The sequence below is a fragment of the Antechinus flavipes genome, chromosome 2, assembly GCF_016432865.1.
Source record: "Antechinus flavipes isolate AdamAnt ecotype Samford, QLD, Australia chromosome 2, AdamAnt_v2, whole genome shotgun sequence".
In the NCBI taxonomy this organism is placed as follows: domain Eukaryota; kingdom Metazoa; phylum Chordata; class Mammalia; order Dasyuromorphia; family Dasyuridae; genus Antechinus; species Antechinus flavipes.
In genome coordinates, this window is record NC_067399.1 from 244,661,389 (window position 1) to 244,684,378 (window position 22,990).

At 41.5% G+C, this 22,990-nt stretch overlaps 1 protein-coding gene and 1 long non-coding RNA gene across 2 annotated transcripts in view; one reads left to right on the top strand and one right to left on the bottom strand.

The window, feature by feature from the left end:
* Window positions 1-8,353: 8,353 nt before the first annotated feature.
* Window positions 8,354-10,230, bottom strand: LOC127548952 (uncharacterized). Its single transcript, XR_007950487.1, has 2 exons — window positions 10,107-10,230; window positions 8,354-9,510 (listed from the first exon to the last, which is right to left on the bottom strand). It is a non-coding gene; the product is annotated as an uncharacterized LOC127548952 (long non-coding RNA).
* A 288-nt stretch (window positions 10,231-10,518) lies between these two features.
* RBM38 (RNA binding motif protein 38) overlaps window positions 10,519-22,990 on the top strand; it is a 30,215-nt gene continuing 17,743 nt past the window's right edge. Inside the window, exons 1-3 of the mRNA XM_051976642.1 lie at window positions 10,519-10,828; window positions 12,146-12,269; window positions 13,049-13,103. Coding sequence (XP_051832602.1) covers window positions 10,604-10,828; window positions 12,146-12,269; window positions 13,049-13,103 — 404 coding nt within the window. The 5' untranslated portion in view covers window positions 10,519-10,603. The remainder of the gene's footprint in view (window positions 10,829-12,145; window positions 12,270-13,048; window positions 13,104-22,990) is intronic.

Sequence of the window (22,990 nt, forward strand, 5' to 3'; positions counted from 1 at the left end):
GGGGAATGACTCCTTTTTATAATGGAACTTTTAAAAAATTAATTGACAAAAGTTTAAAAAATATGAACAATGCAGATTTCTTTACTGCTTGAATATATATTTGAGTCAGTTTTCTTCTTTGTTAGCTCCTGATGTTTCTGCACTTGGCATTCATCTAGTCCATCTGTTATCTCAGACAAGATCATATTTGTCAATGTAATTCTTGCAGATGGAGGCAGCTGGAAGAAACCTTGTCTCTCATCCTACACAAACTTATCTACCTGCGCAGAACCATTCTAACCTTGGCATCATGGAAGAATGAATCTTCAGGAAGCATTTAGTTCATCCAATAAACATTTATCACGAGCCCCTCCTACATGCCCTGTTGTAATTTTGTACACAGAAGTCTTAGTTTCTTTTCTCAGGACAATACTTGAAAATTAAACTTATTTGCAATGGAAAAATCTCCTTTTCTTTAGAAGTCTATCCCTAGAGACGCTTGCTTGAATCTCAGGAATCCAGTTTAATAGCGTTCTGGTGGAGATTCTGGGTCAGAAATGGGTTGGACTATATAACATAACAATGAGATTTTGTGATCAAGCTGACCCACAAATTCATCTAAAGGCCATGGCATTTGCCAGAGTCATAGCTAAGAATTTTTTCATCTGCAGTGAAAACAGTTGTCAGATAAGGAATATAACACAGGAGAATTCATAATACAGGAGATAGTGGAACCATGGACCTAGGGATGCTAAAATTGGACATTACCTGAACCTCACTCTCCACCTCCATTGTGAAGAGGGAGAGGTAAACCCTGTGAAAGTAATGTCTTTGATAGTGGACGGGATCTTAGAGGTGGCAATCTGCTGGCCCCCAGGAGCCCTGGTCACCCTGGACCAAGAATAATTCAGGTATTTGCCAATTACAGTGCTCAGAGGATTGTGTATGCCCAGAATATGTGTTGGGAATGACAGGCTATGAAGAATATCCTGGTAGCAGCCAAGAATCTCAGAAAAACAAAATGATCCTCAATAATGCAGTGATCCAAGACAATACCAATAGACTTGGGATGAAAAATGCCATCCACTGAAAAAATTAAAATATCATATGAAAAAATGCTCTAAATCACCATTGATCAGAGAAATGCAAATTAAGACAACTTTGAGGTACCAGATTGGTTGAGATGACAGGAAAAAATAATGACAAATGTTGGATGGGATGTGGAAAACCGGGACACTGATACATTGTTGGTGGAATTGTGAATTGATCCAATCATGCTGGAGACCAATTTGAAACTATGCCCAAAGGGCTATCAAACTTTGATCCAGCAGTGTTTCTACTGGATCTGTATCCCAAAGAGATCATAAAAAAAGGAAAAAGACCTACATGTGCAAAAATGTTTATAGCAGGCCTTTTTGTAGTGGCCAAGGACCTGGAAAGTAAGTGGATGCCCATCAGCTGGGGAATGGCTGAATAAATTATGGTATATGAATGTTATGGAATATTATTATTTTATAAGAGATGACCAGAAGGATGATTTCAGAAAGGTCTGGAGAGACTTATATGAACTGATGGTAAGTGAAGTGAGTAGAATCAAGAGATCATTGTACACAGATGCAACAAGATTATGTGATGATCAACTCTGATGGATGCTGCTCTTTCCAGAAATGAAGTGATTCAGGTCAATTCCAATAGACTTGTCATGGAAAGTGCCATCTGAATCAGAAAGAGCACTATGGGGACTGAATGTGAATCATAACATAGTATTTTCACCTTTTTTTGTTTTTATTTCTTGTTTGCATGTTTTTCGTTTTCTTTCTCATTTTTTCCTTTTTGATCTGATTTTTCTCTGCAATGATAATTGTGGAAATATATATAGAAGAATTGTACATGTTTAACATATGCTAGATTACTTGCTGTCTAGGGAAGGGAGTGGGAAGAAGTGGGGAGAAAATATTTGGACCAAAAGGTTTTGCAAAGGTAAATGTTGAAAACTATCTTTGCATATATTTTGAAAATAAAAAGCTATTTTTTATTGTAGATAACATTTAAAAAATTTTATTATTATATCTTTTTATTTACAAAACATATGCATGGATAATTTTTTTCAACATTGACCCTTGCAAAATCTTCTGCTCCAAATTTTCCCCTCCTTTCTCCCCCCCCCAATATGATAGGTAGTCCAATACATTTTAAATATTTAAATTATATGTTAAATTCAATATATGTATACATATCTATACATTATCTTGCTGCACAAGAAAAATCAGATCTAGAAAGAAAAAAAAAAACCTGAGAAGGAAAACAAAAATGTGAACAATAACAGAAAGAGTGAAAATGCTTGGATCCACACTCAGTTCCCACAATCCTCTCTCTGGGTGTAGATGGCTCTCTTCATCACTGAACAATTGGAACTGGCTTGAATCATCTCATGGTTGACAAGAGCCACATCCATCAGAATTGATCATCATGTAGTCTTCTTGTTGCTGTGTATAATGATTTCTGGTTCTTCTCATTTCACTTCCTATCAGTTTATGTACATCTCTCCAGGCCTCTCTGAAATTGTTCTGTTGATCATTTCTTACAGAACAATAATATTTCATAACATTCATATACCATAACTTATTCAGCCATTTCCCAATTGATGGGCATCCACTCAGTTTCTAGTTTCTAGTCACTATGAAAAGGGCTGCCACAAACATTTTCACACATGTGGGTCCCCTTCCCTCCTCTAAGATCTCTTTAGGATATAAGCCCAGTAGTAACACTGAAAAGCTAATACTTTTAAAAAATTTTTAAAAAGAAAAGAAAATGCCATATGCATCCAGAGGGAGAACTATGGAAACTGAATGAGTATAAAAGTATTCAATTTTCATTTTTTTGTGGGTTCTTGCTTTTTCTTTCTCATGTTTTTTTCCCTTTTTATTCTGATTTTTCTTTTACAACATGACTCATATGGAAATATTTTTAAAATGATTATACCTATATAACCTATATCAGATTGCTTGCTCTCTTGAGGAAGGGAAAGGTAAGAGAGGGAATGAGAAAAAATATGAAACTCAAAATCTTACAAAAATGAATATTGAAAACTATGTTTATATGTAATTGGAAAGAGAAAATACTATTGAGGGAAAAAAATAAACCAAAAAATGATCATCAACTCTTGATCAATATTCTGTTCAAACAGTATAGTAGAAGGAACTCAGCTTAGAAACCCTATAATGCCAGTCACCCCTAACAGATGGTGTAATGGCAGAGGTGAGCTGTATAGGAACAGGAATCACAGGAGTGGAACCCATTTTTCTGCTCCTCTGTGGCTTTGGTTGGGAAGGGGAGAGAGGGAAGGAAGAGTTAGGCATGTGAAAAGGGAAAATAACACTATCCTCCAGTTCACCTTAGTAGGAAGAAACTAGAATTTCCTAAAATCAGAATTTGAGAAGCAGAAAGGACTTTAGAAACCCATTCATTCATTCAACAAGCAATTTATTCGGTGCTTACTATATATTAGGTATGTTACTAGGCCCTGAGGATAAAAGAGAACAGATTCTGCCCTCAAGAAGTTTATATTCTACAGTTGAGGTGGTGGAAATACACATTTATATGCATGATTAAATAAAGATTGTTCTTCTTTTTAAAACATTTATTGATTTTCTTTTTTTAAAGATCACAGTCTCCAATGAATCTCTCCACTGTAGAATTCTCTCCTCAGACAAATACAGTCCAGCAAAGCAGATCCACAATGGTGTATGGGGAAATGTATGTTTCTGCCTACAGCTACAGTCAACTTCTCCCCAACATAGAAGAAGTCGGTATGCTGCTTCACCATTAGTCAGCCTGAGCCCGCTGGAAAGGAGGCAAGCATTTATACCTCAGAAATTTACAATGGCTACAAATCAGATCTTGATTTATTGCTTTGTTGATTGTCTAGACTTAAGAAAGTGATGGAGAAATGTTAAGAATGCAAATCGAACTTAAAAGTGTGCCAGATTGCTTTTTCTCCCTTCTTTTCTTTCTGGTTGGTTGTCAAACATTTATGAGATGCTTTTGTGATCAGTTCTCTGGAAGAATGGTTGGTCACTGCATTTCAGCATTATGAAAGTTTTCCTTACAGTTTCTCCTTTATATTATTCCTATTATCACCTACAGTGATTTACTCAAAGTTACAAGATTATCTACTTCCCTTCCTCTTCTCCAAACCAGGATATCTTGTTTCTTCATATTTCTTCCAATTCTGTCTTGCCCCCCAACAATCAAAACTGCTCTCACCTGGCTGTCAAGTTAGAAAGGATCCAGAAGGGACAGTTAGATGTGAGCAAATCATTTAGTCCCAACTGCCTCAGAGAAGAAAAGATCCAATAAACTAATTCATAGGATCCTTTTTTACATTTATGTCAACTTTCCCAAATCTGAAAGTGTTTAAAAAAACCAAACTCCCAACCCAACAACCACCCCCCAAAAAAAATGACAGCTACATTTCTTTTTTTAACTTTTATTCATTTATTTATTATTATTTTTTATTATAATTTTTTATTGACAGAACCCATGCCTGGGTAATTTTTTACAAGATTATCCTATGCACTCACTTCTGTTCCAACTTTTCCCTTCCCTCACTCCACCCCCTCCCGAGATGGCAAGCAGTCTTATACATGTTATACATGTTAAATATGTTATAGTACATCCTAGATACAATATATGTATGCAGAACCGAACAGTTCTCTTGTTGCACAGGGAGAATTGGATTCAGAAGGTAAAAATAACCCAGGAAGAAAAACAAAAATGCAAACAGTTTACATTCATTTCCCAGTGTTCCTTCTCTGGGTGTAGCTACTTCTGTTCATCATTGATCAATTGGAATTGAGTTAGATCTTCTCTTTGACAGCAACATTTCTTCTGCAAAGGCTCCAGGATTTTAGTATGGGGGGAAGGAAATTTAATTGTTACTCTTCAGGAGAAATTTTGGAGTGAACCTTTTAATGGATTCCACACTGTTTCACCCAAAAGATGGTTTACCTTAGGGTTTCACAGAGTGGAAGTCAGTGTTCCAATAAGGAGCAACCTAAGGAAGTTTTCTTTCTTTTCCTGTTGCTAGGAAAAGGTTGGTGGATGAACTGAATAAGAGTCTGGACAGCGCAAAGGGGAGGAACAGAAGCTTCAGCCTGGCAAGGAGAGGCAGGGCACGCCCAGGCCTGGCAGCCCGCAGGACACTAATTTGGCCTGACTGGTTTTGTTTGGCCCTCATTACCTTTCTCAGGGGGCCCCCAGTAACATTCCAGTCAAGATCTGAAGATAGAGCAATTATTCTAAGAAATTATGCCCTACAGCCCAAAGTAAACTAGTTTTCCAGTCTTCCTACACCTTTCTTCCTCCCAAATACACAAAAAGATGCAATGACATTGATCTCCTGGCTTTATCTGGCCAAAGACATTCCTTTTCCTGACTGACCATTTTCAACTCAGGTCAATTTCAATCTTCCCTCATTTTCACTGGCCGTCTATGCCCGAGCCTGGAGTTCTCTTTCTCCTCATCAACACCTCCAGGCTTCCCTAGCTTCAAGTTCCAACAGTAATGTTGCCTTCCAAAAGTTTTTCCTGATCCCACTTTAATACTAATACCTAAAATTAAAAAATATTAATACCTTCTCTCTGCTGATTATCTCCAATTTACCCAAGAGGTATTTTGTCTGCTCTTTGTCTTTCTCGTTAGACTATTAACTCTTGAAACGCAGGAGCTGTCTTGTGGCTTTCTTGTATCCTCAGTACTTAGCACAATATCTGACACAGTGACAATAGGCACTTAATAAATGCTTATTGACTTGTGTAATTATTGACAAGTGGAATCATGCTTAATTTTAGCTTAACTCAAAGGTCCCCTCCCATGCTAAAGTATTATTTTTTAAAGATTGGGATAACTCTCTGTTTTAGTTAGTCACCAACTAAGTACTCATCAAATGCATGCTCTATAGTAAGTACTTTGCAATTTACAAAGAATCGAACTCGTACTCCCGAGACCAGCCTTCTCATCCCAGACCCTCTCTCTCTCTCCGCACTGCCCCCTGCCCTCTTAAGGCCCTTTACCCTACGCAAATTTCAAAGTATTATATGCACATTATAGGTTGCTAATGGCAGTGGCACAATGGATACTGTATTGGGCTTGGAATCAAAAAAACTCTTCTTTATGAGTGCAAATCTAGCCTAAGACACGTGTGACCTAGGGCAAGCCGCTTAACCCTGTTTGCTTTAGTTACTTATCTGTAAAATGAGCTGGAGAAGGAAATGGCAAACTATTCCTGTAACTTTGCCCCCTCCAAAAAAAAAAAAAACCCTAAATGCTGTTATATAGATATTTATTATTATTGTTATCATCATCATCATTATTTACATGAAAATGCTTTGAGAATCTCAGGGATATATGTTTTATATATAAGTGTTTTCCTGTTATTCTTTACTCCCTATCTTCTAGAAGACTTAGTTGTAAAAGAGAAGAATATCAGTTGGTCACTAAGCTTTTATTACATGCCTACTATGTGCCCAACACTATACTAAATTCTGGGGATATAAAAAAATTAGCAAAATACAGTCTATGCTCTCAAGGAGCTCAATCTAATAGGGAAGACAACTGCCAACAGCTGGGTACAAATAAGAAACATATAGGACAAACTGGAGTTGATTAATAAATAGAGGGAAGGCACTAGACCCTTGATTTAAATGGTATAGTGAAAATTCCCCAGTGAGAGAATTCTGTCTACCAGTGCAGCTACTCCCCTTCTCTGCAATTTAAAGTCAGAGAGAAGTGCTTAGAGAACTGAGGGGTTAAATATCTGTCTATATTAGAGGCAAGACTTAAAACCAGCTCTTCTTTTAATCCACATAACAGAAGAGTAATATTTCCTGCATACCTACTGAGTACCTTGCATTCTGATAATACTCCATGGCTCTAGGATCCCACTGAGTCACTGAGCCAGCTGTAAATCATTCACTCCTCATTTTGTGACTCTTGTCCATATTGTCTCCAAAATTATCTGCTGAGGGTCCAAGGTTTGGGGATCTTCTTCCAGATCTGTTGACATGTGGTATGCCCTGTAGCTATTACCACTTTCTCTTGACATGACTGATCCATGTCCTTTGCTGGTTATACATCTGTTTGGTGACATCTTTCATGCTGCTTATGTAGTGCAATTTCTTCCTGGTAACATTCTTGGGCTTCTTCATACCTACTATTTAGACTGATTTGAATTTTCTTGACAATGGATAGTGTACTGCACAGATGTAAAGCAGGGTACAAACGCAGGTTGGACACGATCCAATTAAGTAAGAGTTCCTTCTTCAAAGCTTTTGTTTTTAAAGATTCAGTTTGGTATAAAGGCCCAGAATTCTCAAAGACCCTAAGAGGATCTAAGCATCATCAGTAACATTTCTACCATACCCAAGTTAATGAATTTTCAAAGATAATAAAATTCATGTCTAGCAAACATCACTAAAGATACTTGGATTTTTCTTGATTTTCCAATGACCCTTCAGGAGAGATGTATGTCTGCACATAAAAATCGAGATTATTTAAACTTCCTGGTAGTTGTTCAAGATTCTGCAGAGACAGGTGTTGCCTATTTAGTATGTTTAAATTTGGGCTGTAGCCAATGTCATGATAACTAGAGAGTTTCTTTGCCAATTGTTTGGGATGGATATTGTTCAAAACATGGTCAGGTAACTCACTCATTTTTCTTTAGGGAGGTTTCTCCTCCTTGAGGTGACTATTGTGGTAATTCATAATTACCCTGGCTGGCAAATCTCTAGATTGAATGTATCCTGCAGCATTTCTGATCAAAGCAAATCGTTGTGGTTAAAGGATTATCAAACTGATGTGGCCATTAGCCAGTTTTCAATTTAGATGGGTTGTGTAGATTAGAGGAGGTGCCTGTGGAAATAGAACAGACTGGCATTTGGTGTGGGATGTTGGGCAAGTCAGCTGGGCCTCAGAGCAGGTGGAGGGCTGGGCTGGGAGTCAGAAAAACTTCAAATCTGACCTCAAATTCTATTTGTGTGAACCTTTTAACCTTTGCCTCAGTTTCCTCAACTGTAAAAGGGACATGTTATAACACCAACACTCACGTTGTTATGAGGACCGAATGGTATGAAATGCCTGATACATAGTTAACACCTAATAAACAAATGCTCATTTCCTGCCTTCTGTGGGCTTCTTCTTCTTCTTCTTTTTTTTTTCCACATTCAGAAATGGGAAATGAACCCAGGTTGGAAAGTCTTCAGAGATCCTCCTGGGCAATGCCCTTATTTAATAGGGAGCTTGGAATCAGAATTTGAATTCAGGTCTCAGGCTTAGGAGCAGCTAGGTAGCAGTTATGGATACAGAATGCCAGACGTAGAGTTAGAAAGTTTTATTTTCTGGATTCAAATGTTGCCACAGACACTTGTGATTCTGGCAAGTCATTTAACCCTGTTCACCTCAGTTTCCTCATCCGTAAAATGTACTGAAGAAGTTCCATAAAGTCCCATGTCTTCAAGTTCAAGGATTCCTTTTTTTTTCTTTTAATAAGAATTCTTTATATTTCATGGCCTTGATCTATAAGTTTTCCTCCAACTCTGACAATGTGTGATTATATTAAAAATACAAGAGCCAGGCATATACTATACCTAATAGGTGTACTGGGTTGGTTCCTTGTCTGTCCCTTCCTGTTATGTGTGAATTTGAGCAAATCACTTCCTATGTACCTCCTCAGCCCAACATCATTGAAGAAAGTCAGATTCTCTTACTTTCAGTCCAGATTTCCCCCTCGGTCTGGGGAAGGGGGGTGGGGTGGGGGAGGGAATTTGAAAAAATAGAGAAGGTGCCTGTGCCTCTTATTTTCCTCAGTTTCTTGGCGATCCATATCTCCCCTTATCCCGAACTCCCTTCCCACCTCCTTCCCTCCCCCAATCTCCGCCCTCGCCGGTGTCTACCAAGGTGGCTACTTTATCCCAAACGCCTCTCCACGATTTCTTTCTCTCAACCCTATTTTCCCGGGTACAGGCTCTCATAGCACCCAAATATCAGAATTAAAGGTAAAACGAAGCGAGGAATTACAATGTATTCCCTCCCCACCCCCAGCCTTGGATTAAAGCCTCTTTCTCCCGAGAGCTCCAAGAGCGCAAACTTTTTTGTTTTGTTTTGTTTAGCAAACGTTCATTTCTTAGGCAAATAACCCCGACTGCCCAGAGCAAATCAACTCCGAGCCCGCGAGTCACCAGCCCAAAGCTCTTTTGCATGTCTGGAAGCTGGCAAGGGCCAGGGCATCTGCCGAGGCGCCTGGGACTTGTAGTCGACTACTGGAGTTGGCGTGTCCGGGAAGCCGACGGTGCTCCCCGAGCTCGGCTCTTGGCCGTCAGCGTCCGCTCGGACTGGTTGTAGCAAAGCGGGGATTATGGAGAGCTGGGGGTCCCGGAAATCTCTCCGCCTCTTCAGGAGCCCAGTACCTACGGCCGGGTCTCGCGCCGCCTGAAGCAGGCAAAGCGTTCGCAAATTACCTCATGGATGATCCGGCTGCAGAAAGGGGAGCGTGATTATACTCATTACAACTTGCAAACGCTTCCGTTCTTTCTTTTTTTCTTAGGAGTATTGAAGCTATCTATGTATGTGTATCACCTTTCTCTTTCTTCCTTTTTTGTGTTAAGTCGTGGTACTATGTGTCATGTACCTTTCTTTCTTCATTAGAGCTGTGTGTGTAGCTTCTTTTTCTTTTGTTCTTATAACTTCCTTCCTTCTTTCCTTCTTTCCTTCCTCCCTCCCCGCTTCTTTCTCTCTTCCATCTCTGGATGTGCATCTATCTCCTAGTGTACCTGAACTAAGAAGACCCGAGTCCCAGGCCTGTGTCTGCTTCTTGGAATACACTAGTTCCACAAGATTTTCCAAAAAGGCACTAACACCTTTGGGGCATTCTTTGTGCCTCACTTGCCTTCCCTGTAAAATGTCAGACAGGAGATGATCTTTGACGCCTCTTACAATGGAAAATTCTATGACTCCAAATTTGAGGAATCCCTCCCTTTGAAAACCCAGGGCTCCCTTCCACTTCCCCGCAGACTTTCATTTTTCACTCATCATGTGTACTAGATCCCAAGCTGCAAAACCCCGTCATTCACCTGGTGTCCTCTAGAAAGCTGTGTTCTTTGGACCGGCCTCGAAGGGACTGGACAGAACAAGATAGGGCAGGGCAGGGCTGGGTCAGGGACTACGTTTCCCAGCGGTCGCTGGGCCCAGGGGCGGTCTGGAGGCGGGGCGAGGGCGTGTCCGAGGGCGGGAGCGGGGCGGTGCTGCCTACAAAGAGCCGGGACGGCCACCGGGGTGGCGATACCCCTGCTGCGCGAGGGCTGTGTTCGCGAGTTGCGCCGGTGCCCCGGACGTCTCTCTTCTCCTCGCTGCGTGTGCCTGGGGCCCCTCGCACCACCTGCTTCTCACTTCCCCGATGCACTGAACTTGGAGAAAACAGTCGGCTTTTCGTTACCTCTTGAAGAGGAAGCAGACGCACTTTGGAGGAAGACTTTTTTCGGGGGCGAAAGGGGTGGTGGGTGCGCACGGCTCACCCGAGCGCGGCTTCCCCGGGGCCCCCGGGCTCCGTCTGGCCGCGGCCCCGGCGCGGATGCTCCTCCAACAGGCGCCGTGCTCGCTGAGCGGCGGGCGGCCCCCGGCCGGCACCATGCACACCCTGCAGAAGGATACCACGTTCACCAAGATCTTCGTCGGGGGGCTGCCCTACCACACCACGGACTCCTCCTTGAGGAAGTACTTCGAGGGCTTCGGGGACATCGAGGAAGCGGTAGTCATCACCGACCGCCAGACGGGCAAGTCCCGGGGCTATGGCTTTGTAAGTGACCCGCGCCCCCGCTAGATACCAATTCCTTCCCTCCCCGACCTCCCTTTGGAAGCCGAAAACTCTAGGCTTGGAAGTGATCAAGCTGTGTGTTGGTTCTCGCCGTCTCGACCTCCCTGGTCACGCGTGCCTTTCCTTTGAGACTGAACTTCGGAAGGTTTTAAACAAATACATTTATACTCTCAGCCGTTTGCCCCAGGGTACTGGCATCCTCCTCGTAGTACCTGTCATCCGGACTGGGCCTCCCAGTCTCTATCTCCCCTCCTACTTTCCTCCCACCCGCTCCCTACCTCCCTTCTTCCCTCCCCCACCTTCTTATCTGTAACCTTTCAGCTGGAGCTCTGTTTGCGTCTCTGTAAACTAGTGAGCCGTTCGCCCTTCCGTCTCTAAACTCGACGCAGACCCCAGCTTTTCAGCCGTCCCCCTCCTCCTCCCCACCCCCACTGTGCCTGTCTCCCCCTGAACGCTATAGAGCCCAACCACGGAGACCCTTCCCGTGACTCCTTGGGCGGTGAGCAGCTCTGGGGCTGAGTATCTTCCCTGGTTCCCTGCACCTGCAGGTAGCTCACAGCACATTTTCCTTTCAGAACAAACTCAAGACTTGCGAAGAAAGTTTGTTTTTTTTTTTTTTAGTTTATATGCAGTCACCCCTCTTAGTTCTTCGAGAGGCCCTTGGAGGGAGGGGGAAGAGTTGTCACCTCCATGGTCTCCACCCCAGTGTTCTCTCCCAGAGAACTTGGAAGAGAAAGGACACCATGTCCAAGTTTATTCTTTATTCCCAAGCCGACCTCCTAAGTGTTGTATGACACCGTGTTTTGCTGGCAAGCCTTTCCCTCCCTGTGGGAGAAGTTGGGAGACTTGGTGGGATGGAGCAGCCTCTCACTTGAATTTGGAGACCTGCTGACTTTGGTTTCTTTCCTCTCCTTATTTGTGATGCTTTTGAGTTTCAGAATTACCCAAATATCTTGTCCCACTGGTGCCTTTTGTTAGATGAACAACCAAGGTGCTTCTTTTTGTCCTTGTTCTCCCCAAACTAAGGGTTTGGGGCTGGATTTGGGTTTTGTTTTGTTTTTTTTTTTTTTGCATTGTGGACAATGCTCAGTGGCAGGTAGGAAAGTCTGAGGAACTATCCCAGTGGGCCTTGGGTAAAGCTGATGTGGAAAGGAAAAACACCTGGAGCTCCCTTTGGAGTGAGCTTCCTTCTTTGCTTACTCATCCCACTTGAGAGTGAGTATTAAAATGGAAAGATTTTATATTACAGAGAAGACCTGTGTGGGTAGGACCTTTGTGAACTCATGTGCTTCATTCCAGGTTACAATGGCAGACCGAGCTGCAGCAGAGAGAGCTTGTAAAGACCCCAACCCCATCATAGATGGCCGGAAAGCAAACGTTAATTTGGCATACCTGGGAGCCAAGCCAAGGAGTATTCACACTGGTGAGAGGAACAACCTTGATTTGTTTTTCTTCCTCCATTTTTTTCTACTCACATTACTATATTCAACATACTTATCGATGGCAGAGTATAAAATGCACGTTCATGGGCTCTGCCTCATGTTGCCATTGAACAAGCTTGGTTATTTTAATGTTCCCCAAAGTCAGAGAGCCCAGTCGTCACTTTGGCATTTGTACTCAGGTCAGAGTCAGAAACTCTTTTTGAAAAGTAAGCCCTACATTTAGGAAAAGCCCACTGAAGCCAAAACAGAACTTGAACCAAAAACTTGAACTTTTAGGGGAGCATATGAAAGAAGGCTGAATGAGAAGTGCAGAAATCTAGCGTGAAATCCCTATATTCCATTTATGAGACATGTGACTAGAGGGCAACTCTGAGCCTTAAGTATCCTTAAGAATTAAAAGGAAGAAAATAATTCCCCTGCCTGTTGCTGGGGAGTATGTAGTGTAGAAGCATGAGTGGTTGCTGTTATTGTTCTCCAGAGCTGTGTTACTTCCTCTAGAAAATGAAAAGAGAAAGAAGAGAGAGTTTTTTTATACCTACCTCGGAAGCTAAATAGTGTGACCAGCTCTACCTAGAGGAGATCTGTGGCTGGATTGGGACATTGTCTAGATTTCTCTTTTGAGTTGAGAAAGGCATGTTAATAAAGGACTCGTGTAAGATAGCTTGTGCTTAAATCTAGTGAGTATATACACACATGTGCAAGCAACTTAATAATCACCTTCAGTATTTCCTCTTATACTTCCAAAATTATTTTTTTCTAGGTTTTACAATTGGTGTTCAGCAGTTACACCCCGCTTTTATCCAGAGATCTTATGGGTAAGTGAATATAACTTTTTTTATGGGAATGGAGGGGATAGGAGGACAGAATAATTTTTACAGAGTAGGAGCAAATCCATTTATTTTCTGTTTTTTTTTTCTTTTTAAAGAAGGTAGCAATCCATTCATCCTGAAATTCTCCAGTTTAAATGGTGCATTTGTACTCTGGTTTTATTGTGATTTAAAAACTATTTACTCTCATTTTATTCACAAACTGCCTAACTCCCTCTGCTAAAGAATTAAGACCACTTTCTCAAGGATTCAGAAATTTGAAACTATGAGAACTAGGGAGGAAAAAATCCAGGCAGAGCCCAAGACTACGAAAATAGACTCCTTGATCAGAAGTGCTTCTTCCATGTGTGACTGCAGGCTGACCACACCCCCAAAGCCTTTTCAGGGCAGCCTCAGCACAGGTTCTAATGCTCAGTGAGATGACAGGCTACATATGAAACCAAGTCTGATAGTAAATGAAAGTAACATTAGGTCAAAAATTGATTTTGGCCAGATGTTATACAGAGACTGAATCCCCTATGTAAAGGGGTCTATTGTCTGCCCCCTTTCAATAGCAGATCCCATCCCTGCTCAGCCCTCATTCTGTACATCTAATAGGGTCTGGCAGCTGTTCGGAAAAAGGACGAGTGTACTTCAAGAGAATAATAGACCCTGTCATACCACTTTCATTCAAGTGCCTAATGATTGATGTAGGTCTCTTTGTACCATTGCAGAAAGAGAATATTGATAGGGGTTTTCTTTTTTGAGGGACGTTGGTCGGGGGTGGGGCGTGTGTGTGTCAAGGCTTACAGAGCAAAATAGGCTTTTTTTTTTTATTTTTTTTTATGAGCACCAGGCTACCTTTCTCCAACTGAGTCCACGTATCATATCCTTGGAAAAAGTAGTGTCATTTCAGTTCCAATGAATCACGGGTACTCATATTGGGAAGAGTTCATCCACTTCGGCCGATATCTAAACTGAGAGCTCTTTCATAACCTTCTTGATAAGCACTCATATAATTTCTATTTAAAGACTTTTTGTAATAGGGAGCTCATGACATCTGCCTTCTAGACCATAGTGTTATATGCTGCTCTCCCACATATACACCATATATTATATAGCATCCCTAGCATATAAGACTTAAAATGATCTAGAAAGGAAATAGGTTGAATGGTAGAGAGTAGGAGTTGAGATAATGCTATGTCATGGAAAAAGCCCTAGGCCTTCAATTAGGATTTCAGCCCAGGCTCAACTGGTGAGCCACTTAATCTCTAAACCTTAGTTTCCTCATCTGTAAAGTAGGAGGCAACAATTCTTTCCCTGCATATCTCCCAGGGCTATTATAAGGATCAAATGAAGTGAAGGATGGTTATTATGAAATGGAGGGGAGACTGAGGAAGCCCTTTCCCTTCTCCTTTGGGTTTCTGATCTCATAGTGTTCTGTCCTTAGGTAACCAAGGGGGGAAAAGTAGGTTACGGATTTAACCTTGTATAATTGTGCAAGTGACTGTTGATATGTTTTTGTCCCTGTCCTCCGGCACCAGCATTTTGTTACTAATTCATGGGCACTTGCCTTTTGCTGCATATGACAACGTGGACTCTAAATTATATATTAGTTGCCAAGGGACAATAAGGGGAGGAGTGAATTTGAAGAGGAGGCTTGAGCACTGAGTAGGTGGATGGAGAATCAGCTGGCTCTTTATTTGCAAGGATCAGTAAATCAGGAACTGTGCTGCCTTCTGCTCTGGTGGTTTTTTTCAGTCACTGAAAGTACAGTTAGAGAGGGGTGGGGCGGGGGGAGGAAGAGTTCGTGTGTCTGTCCGTGTGACCCTGAGCTGCTAATAACCCCATGCCTGGTTTCCTAGGCAAGCGATCAGGTGTTTGCTCGATGAGCCCGAAGAGTCAGCGCCCTTTTTGTCTTTCCCCAAACAATTGGGGAAAGGAAAGCAGTCTGACTCAGCTTTGCTTTTGTCTGCCTGGAAAAGCTACACGCTGAACGAAAAGGTCTGATAATTTGACGATGGGTGTGGGGGTGAGGGGTAGCTTGGCACTGGGTCAGTCTGGGCCGACCCTCGGGCAAGTGAATAAACCGCTCGCGGCTGCCCCTTGTGCTGGGTGCCTCTCAGATAACTTCTCAGTCTCTACCCTGAGTTAAGTAGAGCATGTTAATAATATATTTGAAAGAATCCTTGAATTTTTTTTTTAAGACTTCAGTGCTATTTCTTTTGTTGTATGAGTCTGGGTCAGTTTGTTCCATGAACATTTATTAAGTATCTATTATATGTGTGTATAGGGCCTATGTGGACATTTGTAGATCGCATGTATAGATGTGTGTGTGTGTATGTGTGTGTGTTTGTGAATACATTAGGGTGCAAGGAGAAAGGAAAAAAAAAACGCCAAATAGATTCTGCTCTCAATGAACTACATTCTTATGGGGGAAGTGAATAAGCACCTATATGGAGTCTACTATGTTCCAGGCTTTTTACAAACATCTCATTTCATCCTCTCAACAACTCAGGATAATAGATGCTATTATTTTCCCCATTTTACAGTTGAAGAAACTAAGACAAACATTAAGTGACTTGCTCAGGGTCACAATGCTAGTGAATTTCTGAGGCTGGGTTTGAACTCAGGTCTTTCTTACCCTTAATCTACTGAACCACTAGATCCCTCCAATAAAAAGATATAACTTTACAAAGTCCATATGATATAATGGAAATGATAGTGACTTCAGAGTCAGAGGAGCTGGGAATCAATGGAATCAAGGTAACATAAAAACATTTGAGGAAAGAGGGAGCAGTAACAACTAGGGAAATCAGAGAAGGCTTCTTGGAAGAAAGTGGCATTTGAATAGAACTCAAGGAAAATACATTTCTACAAGTTGGAAATGAAAATACATGCTAGGTGCTGGAGACAACTTTTGTCAAGCTGTGGAGGCAGGAGAAGATATATTGAGTTCAGTGACTAGTTAGTCTAGTTTGCCTGAGAGTCCATGAAAGGAAAGAATGTGAAATAAGGTTTGGAGCCAGGTAAAAGTTTATATTTTAGGCATATACATGCTGCCTTATTCCCAAAACATACTAGTTCCATGGAGACAAGAACAGTTTCTTTTTTTTTTTTTAATAGCTTTCATGGTTGGTGTAGGTGCTTGTTGATTGATTGATTCTGCAGGTCATTTTAAAAATTAAATTTTTCCCAGTTAACTAGAATCTATCTTCTTTCTTCTTTCTCTTCCCTGTCTTCCTCTGCTGAAAAAGAAAGAAAAACAAAACTCAGAATGGATATGTATAGTAAAGCAATACACATTCTTTTACTAAGCTGTATTAAAAAGTAGACCTGCCTTTCCTTGCATTCTGAGTCCATCCCCTCAAATAGGAAACGCTTTAACTCCATATGTAAGTGCACAGGCTGTCTGTTATCTTTTATTCTCACTTCATGACCAATCCATCTTTTCTGATCATATTTTCTCAATGATCTCTCCTATATCATTTCTAATACATAAGTCACTGTATTATGCTTATAAGGTAGTTATAATACAAAATATACATAAATACATTACAAATTTGAGATCCAAATGGGAAAGTGTTATTATTAGGGTAGGGCCCATAAACTTGAATGGGTAGGAAATTGCATCTTTATTTTCACTGATTTCTAACTGAAATGGAAACCAAGGCAACACCCATTTATTAAGCACTCACTATGTGCCAGTCATTGAGGTATGTTCAAGCAAAAACAAAGGCAAGCCCTGCCTTCAAGGAACTTATTATCTAATGGGGCAAAGCAATACACAAAAGGGAGCTGCAAAGGGGTAGGTGCTGAGGCAGCAAGTGTTGAAGCAAGGAAAGCCAGAATGAAGGTTGGCTGACACAGGCCCCTCTCCCCAACAGATGCCCCCAAATGGACTCACCAAAGGGAGAAGGGGGCTGGCAGGGCTGAAGAGGCTCCAGGGTCAGATGGATAGGATGAGATTATGGATGAAGCTTGATCTCCAGAAAGTCATACAGCTGGGAAGGTGATGAAGACTGGCTATCTGTGGCCTCTTCCTCTAAAAAGAGGCCCGAGGAGAACTCACCAGTGGGAGAAAGGGCTGCGGGAGAGCAGAAGAAAAGTTCCTTCAAGTATGAATTTTTAAAAAATAATGTATTATCCATTAGTTTTACCAGATGCCTCCTTCCTTTCCCCTACCCTTCAGAAGGTACTTTTCCTCTCCTAAGGGCATCAAGGAAGGTGTACTGTTGAAGGTAGCATTTAAGTTGGGTAGGACTTACTAGGATAGGTGATCTTTTTACAACAGAGAAAAACTGTTAATATGTAAATCATAATCCTTTTGATCAACACAAGTGTGGTACAGTGGAAAATGCACAGACTCTGCCATCAAAGTTTTGCTTTCAAAACTTCTGACATTAATGAAAGGTGATAGAGTCCTTTTCAGTTCCAGATCTGTGATTCTGTGATCACAAGAGATCAAGTTATGGTTAAGTTTTGGTTTGTTTACAAAGTTAAAAGAAGGGGCCTTTAGAGATTAAGTATCTTATCAGGCTCCTTCATTTTTACTGATCTGGAGATGAATCCCAGAGAGCTAATATCTTGCCCCAGTTTATTAATTTATTAAGCTCTAAGTTGACTTTTTTTTTAAACACTTTTTAAAGAGTTCTATTGGGTGTGAAACTTAGTACAGGTATTTCTGGGGTAAAAGCCCAGGAGTCTTGAACAACCCTGAGCAGAATAACTGAACTGAGGCTGGAATTGATTCTAAGACCACAGAGAGTATAGAATACTGGCCCACAGAGTCTCTTTTGCCATGCAGTAAAAACATAAAATGAGAGAAGCCCAAAGCTCCGTGAATAGGGTAATCATCCAGGTGGAGGGCTGTACTTGGCATAGGCTTAGTCCTTCAAAGTTCTCCCAGGTGCATCAGCAGTCAGAGACAAAGGGAGCCTCAGGAGCATGAGGTGTATTTTTGGCCTGGAAGCTCTTAGAAATATATTTGTAGATGTTTTCTCCAAAAAGTGGAGTTCTGCTCATGAGGGTCCAGGAAGCCTTTCCCAACTCTGAAGCCAGCAGTGGATCCCCCTGGGTTTTGTTCTGAAGGGCTGGGGGGAAGAAGCAGGATATGGAGCTCCTCTCAAAAGCTCAGGGTCTTTCCTTCCTCTTCTCTGTAAAAACTGCTCCCTTGGAGCAGAAAGGAGAAAAATAAAGATGGAAGGAAATCAACTTTTATCTCTCTTCTGTGGTGACACTCTCAAAACAGTCATATGGGTTGTTTTTACTTTCAGGATGCCTTTGACAAGCAGTGTCCTTGTACCCCTTTTCCCCGCCTCTCCTCCTCCTCCCAACCCTGCCCCCCAGTTTCCTGTTTTACAGCTTATCCGAAGCAAAGGTGGGGGGCCAGGGGCACAGCCCTTCTCCATCAGGAGCCACCCTTGGGGGCAGCCTCACCCTGCACCTGCTGTTTGCCAGGCCCAGTAACAGAAAAGAGGGTGGTTTTTTTTTCCCCTTTCTTTTGCAGTTATTTTCAGCAGTATTTTCCAAGGGCTTGTTCCCAAGCCCAGGCCCCTCCCCATCCCCTACTGGCCTACACGCTTGCACTTCAGAAATATTTCCTCTTGTGCTGGGTGTGAAAGAACACCCAGGCCTGAAGCTTCAGGAGACTGCCTTTCCAGCTTGGCCCTAGACACGCAAAATAGGGAGTTTTATTTAGAAATCCTGCACACAGGGTGGTGGAGGAGTTGCTTGGCGTTCAGGCACCATTGGGCATTGGCAACAGATGGGAAACCTGTCAGGCCCGCCGCCTTGTTCCCACCAGACCCCAGAGAGTAAAGATTTGGCAAAGGCCACTTGGAACTCACTCACCATGGTGGAGGCTATGGTAGAACATAGGGAGGCGTGAAGGAACGAGAGGCAGAAGGGCTCAGCATCTGAAAATGGGCATTTTAGAGCCAGCAGGAAATCATTGGAATTAGGGTTAAGGGTTAGTGACAGGTACAGAGATCATGGAGAAGCTATCCCAGGTAATTAGGAAATAGGTCATTGGGAAGATAACCTAGAATTTTGAGCTAGATCTTAGAGATTTGTTAGCTGTGGGCCTCGGGTTCCAAATCTAATGTTTTTTGGAAGTGTGTGTGTGTGTGTGTGTGTGTGTGTGTGTTTTAAACTATAATATCACCATAATGTGTTGTAGCTCGTCCATTTTATTGCTTCTGAGATGATTACTGGTACCCAGTGGGATGTAGGTCCTTTCCTTGGCTGTACTTTTTACAGCCGCATCTCTGCAATGAGATAGGAGGAACTACCCAGGCCCTGGCAGAATCATCCCCTTAATGGCTTAACCAGTCTTCTCTACCCCCCAATCTAGATCCACTTGGGTAAACATGCATTCATATGTATTAAACATTCTGTTTAAATTAAACATTTGTTTAATGGATGAATGAAAAAGCATTACTGTTAAGCACTGAGGCAGCTAAGTGGTTCAATGAATAGAACACTGTATTTAGAGTCAAGAAGACCTGAGTTTACTATCTTTGTGATTCTGGGAAAGTCATTGGATCTATGTCTGTCAGTTTTCTCAGCAATAATAAGAGTACCTTTTTCTCAGGATTGTTATGAATCTCAAATGAAATAATGCTTAGCATAGTACCCAACACATACAAAACATTATATAAATATTTATTCTCTCCTCTTCTAAAAACCAACAAGTGTTTGTTGTTGGGAAATAGGATGTAGTAAGGAAAGCACTGGAGTTGGAGTGAAAGGACCTGGGTTCAAGTGTGACCCGAGGTATGGTTGTGGTGCCATTATTATTATTGAATGGTGTAATTTATTTGTTCTTGTTTAATGCTGGAGGTGAGTTGAGGACTGTAGGGGGAAAAAAACCATTATACCATCTCACACTTTTCAAAAGTTGACAAAGCAATTTTCCTTATTTTAATTCTGAGAGGTAGTCTAAGTCCAGGAAGGATATGTTTCACAGATGAGGTGTTTGAATCTTAGACACGTTAAAGGGCCTTTGCCCAGAGTTGTGATGTTAGTAATTATTGCAGCTGAGATTCAAACTAGGTCCAGGATTTTTTTTTCCTATGATACCAAATTTCCTTCCTAAGTCTTGACTAGTAGGAAGTTAAAATTCAGTGTGAAAGGCAAGGAGGGCTGCCTAGGAAAGTGGTGAAGCTAGATGACCATTTATTGGGAATATCATAGGGCACATTTGTTTGGAGGCCGGACTTCATGGACTCTAACGTTCCTTTCAATTCTAAGGTTCTGTCACTCATGACACAAAATCAAACAGTACCAAATAAGGCACGTCACATCAACAAGCATGTATCAAGTGCCATCTATGTGCCAGGCACTATGCTGAGAAGCATTTTGCAAACATCAAAGGGCTGTATAAATGCTAGCTGTGAGGGTTACTAAATCTTCCGCCTATGTCTGTTGTCTATCGTCTGTCTATCAGAGCAGTAGGCGTTCAGTGGAGGTTACTGAGAAATGGAAGAACAGAGAGGTTAAAATATCTTAACCTAAAGTCTTGCAGTAGATTTAAGAAGGGAATTTGTTACTTTACTTTCCATGAGGCAGCTGTCTTCAAGCATTTAAAAAGCTTCCTTCTCCTTCTCTTCCATCTCCCTGTCTTCCCTTCTCCAGACTTATTCCCATTTCCCTTCAATATCTTAGACATGATCTTTGGGCCTTTCACCATCCTCTCCCTTCATTTCATCCATTGTCTTCTCTAAAATGGTGTTCAGTACTCCCGGTGGGGTCTGAGCAGGCCGTGTTATAGCAGAACCATCATCTCCCTCATCCTAGCCCTGATCCCCTTCTAATTGCAGCCCAATGTCAAATTAGCTTTGTGATGCCGTAGCTCACTTTGACTCATGTAAAACTTTACAGGTCACTCAACCCCCAGGTAGTTTTATCTGAATCATTTAGCTATATGTGTCCCCCCATCTTGTCCGTGACATTGATTTTGGAACCCAAGTACGACTTTATATCTGTCTATTAAATTTCATCATAGAGTCAAGCTTATCAAGACTTTGTGACTTCTGGCATTCACTGTGTTGTATAATACTATTTTAAGTTAATGTTTCTGATAAGTGTATAAACGTGTCATTTATGGCTTAATCAAAGTCATAGATATCAATGTTAAAATTCACAGATTTCTGGGATATAACAGTAGAAACTTCCTTCAAGGTTGACTTTTTCTTTGGACTGTTTTTAATGGTACCAGGAGCCTCCCAATGAAGACGTTTTCTTTAATGATGCTTTTTGATTGTTCAGTCATTTCAATTGTGTCTAACTCCTCTGTGATCCCATTAGGGATTTTCTTTGTGAAATTAAAGTGGTTTCTTATTTTCTTCTCCAGCTCATTTTACAAATGAGGAAACTGAGGCAAATAGGATTAAGTGACTTGCCCAGGCCAGATTTGAATTCAGGAAGAGGAGTTCTCTTGACTTTAGACATGGTGCTCTATCCACTGTAACACCTGGCTGCTCTTTAACAATGCTAATAAGCAGCTATTTTGTGATTTAGTTTTGAGTTGCCTAGAGAACAGAGAGATTCACCCAGTCATAAAATAGAATTTTAACCCAAATCTTTCTGTCTCTGAGGCCAGCTGCCTATCTACTACACCACACTGCCTTCTTTAGATTTCATCACACCATGAATGATTGCCCTGGGAGGTCCTGAAATAAGACCACTTTGAAATCTATGTAACTTTACTATAATCTGACTCACATCTTCCCATTTTCTACCATAATAGCTTTGTTCAGATGAGATTTAGAAAAATCCTAATAGAGTTTTCCCAGATGGACCGGTCAAGTAATCAAAGTGACTTTTTCTTGATCAAGTTATATTGACTTTTAGTGACCACTGCCTCCATATCTAGGGTTAGGAGAGCGAGTGGGAGATGGGGTAGAACTGACCCAGGAAGTTCTGGGCCTCCCTGGGAGGGGGGTGTCATTCTTCTTTGCATTTATTTATTCTTTGTATTCAGGGAAAGGTAATGAGAAAATTGAGGCACTGAAAGGTCATGGTTAACAACCACAAATTTAATAGGTACTTTCTGTATCAAGTACTAGGAATACAAAGAAAAGCAAAAGTCTTTCCTCAAAGGGCTCATATTTTAATGAGGGGAACAACTTATATAGAATGTTACTGATGGAACCCAGATCAGGTATGCAACCCTGATTTGACCCTTGGATTCCTACTAATTCTGGGACCTTAATTCTGCTGTCCTTTGGTCTTCCAAAGCCCAGACAGCCACCCAGCAGCTCAGGTCCCCAGGGGCTTTTGAAAAGTGAAATGAATTCATATGACTGTGCATATGTGTTTAAGGCTGTTTTGCATTTTAAGAGATGAATATTGTTCTTGCCTTGACTGAACTATTTTTTGCTCAGTGTTGAGCTTCTTGGTCATTGTGATACTGTTGTGGGTTCTTCCTCTGGGGTCCTAGCTGAAGTCTCAGGGATCTGATTTCTCTGACTTAATAACAATGATCACTCAAATTTGTCTAGAATCTTAAGCTTTATAAACTCAGTCAAGGTGTATTAGCCTATTTATTCCTTTGCAACAATGTCGTTCTCATATGGTGAGAGGAAACTCCAGACTCAGAGAGTTTGTGACTTGCCTGCCGTCACACAATTAGTTGGGGTTTCTAATCACTAAGGCATTGCTCTTTCCACCATATGATACTACTTTGGTCCCAGTCATATTATCAGGCTTTTTTTTTAGCCTTTAAAAGATCAGGTTTCTACATCTGTCTTTAGTGTGGATTAGTGGGAGGAAAGGGGAACACGGAAGGGGAGGAAGGAAGTACACAGATGTTGGCTTTATTTATTTTTTGTTTCAATTTTTTTTGGGGGAAGATAGACCAGATCCAAGATGCTTTTCTCTGCTATTTGTTT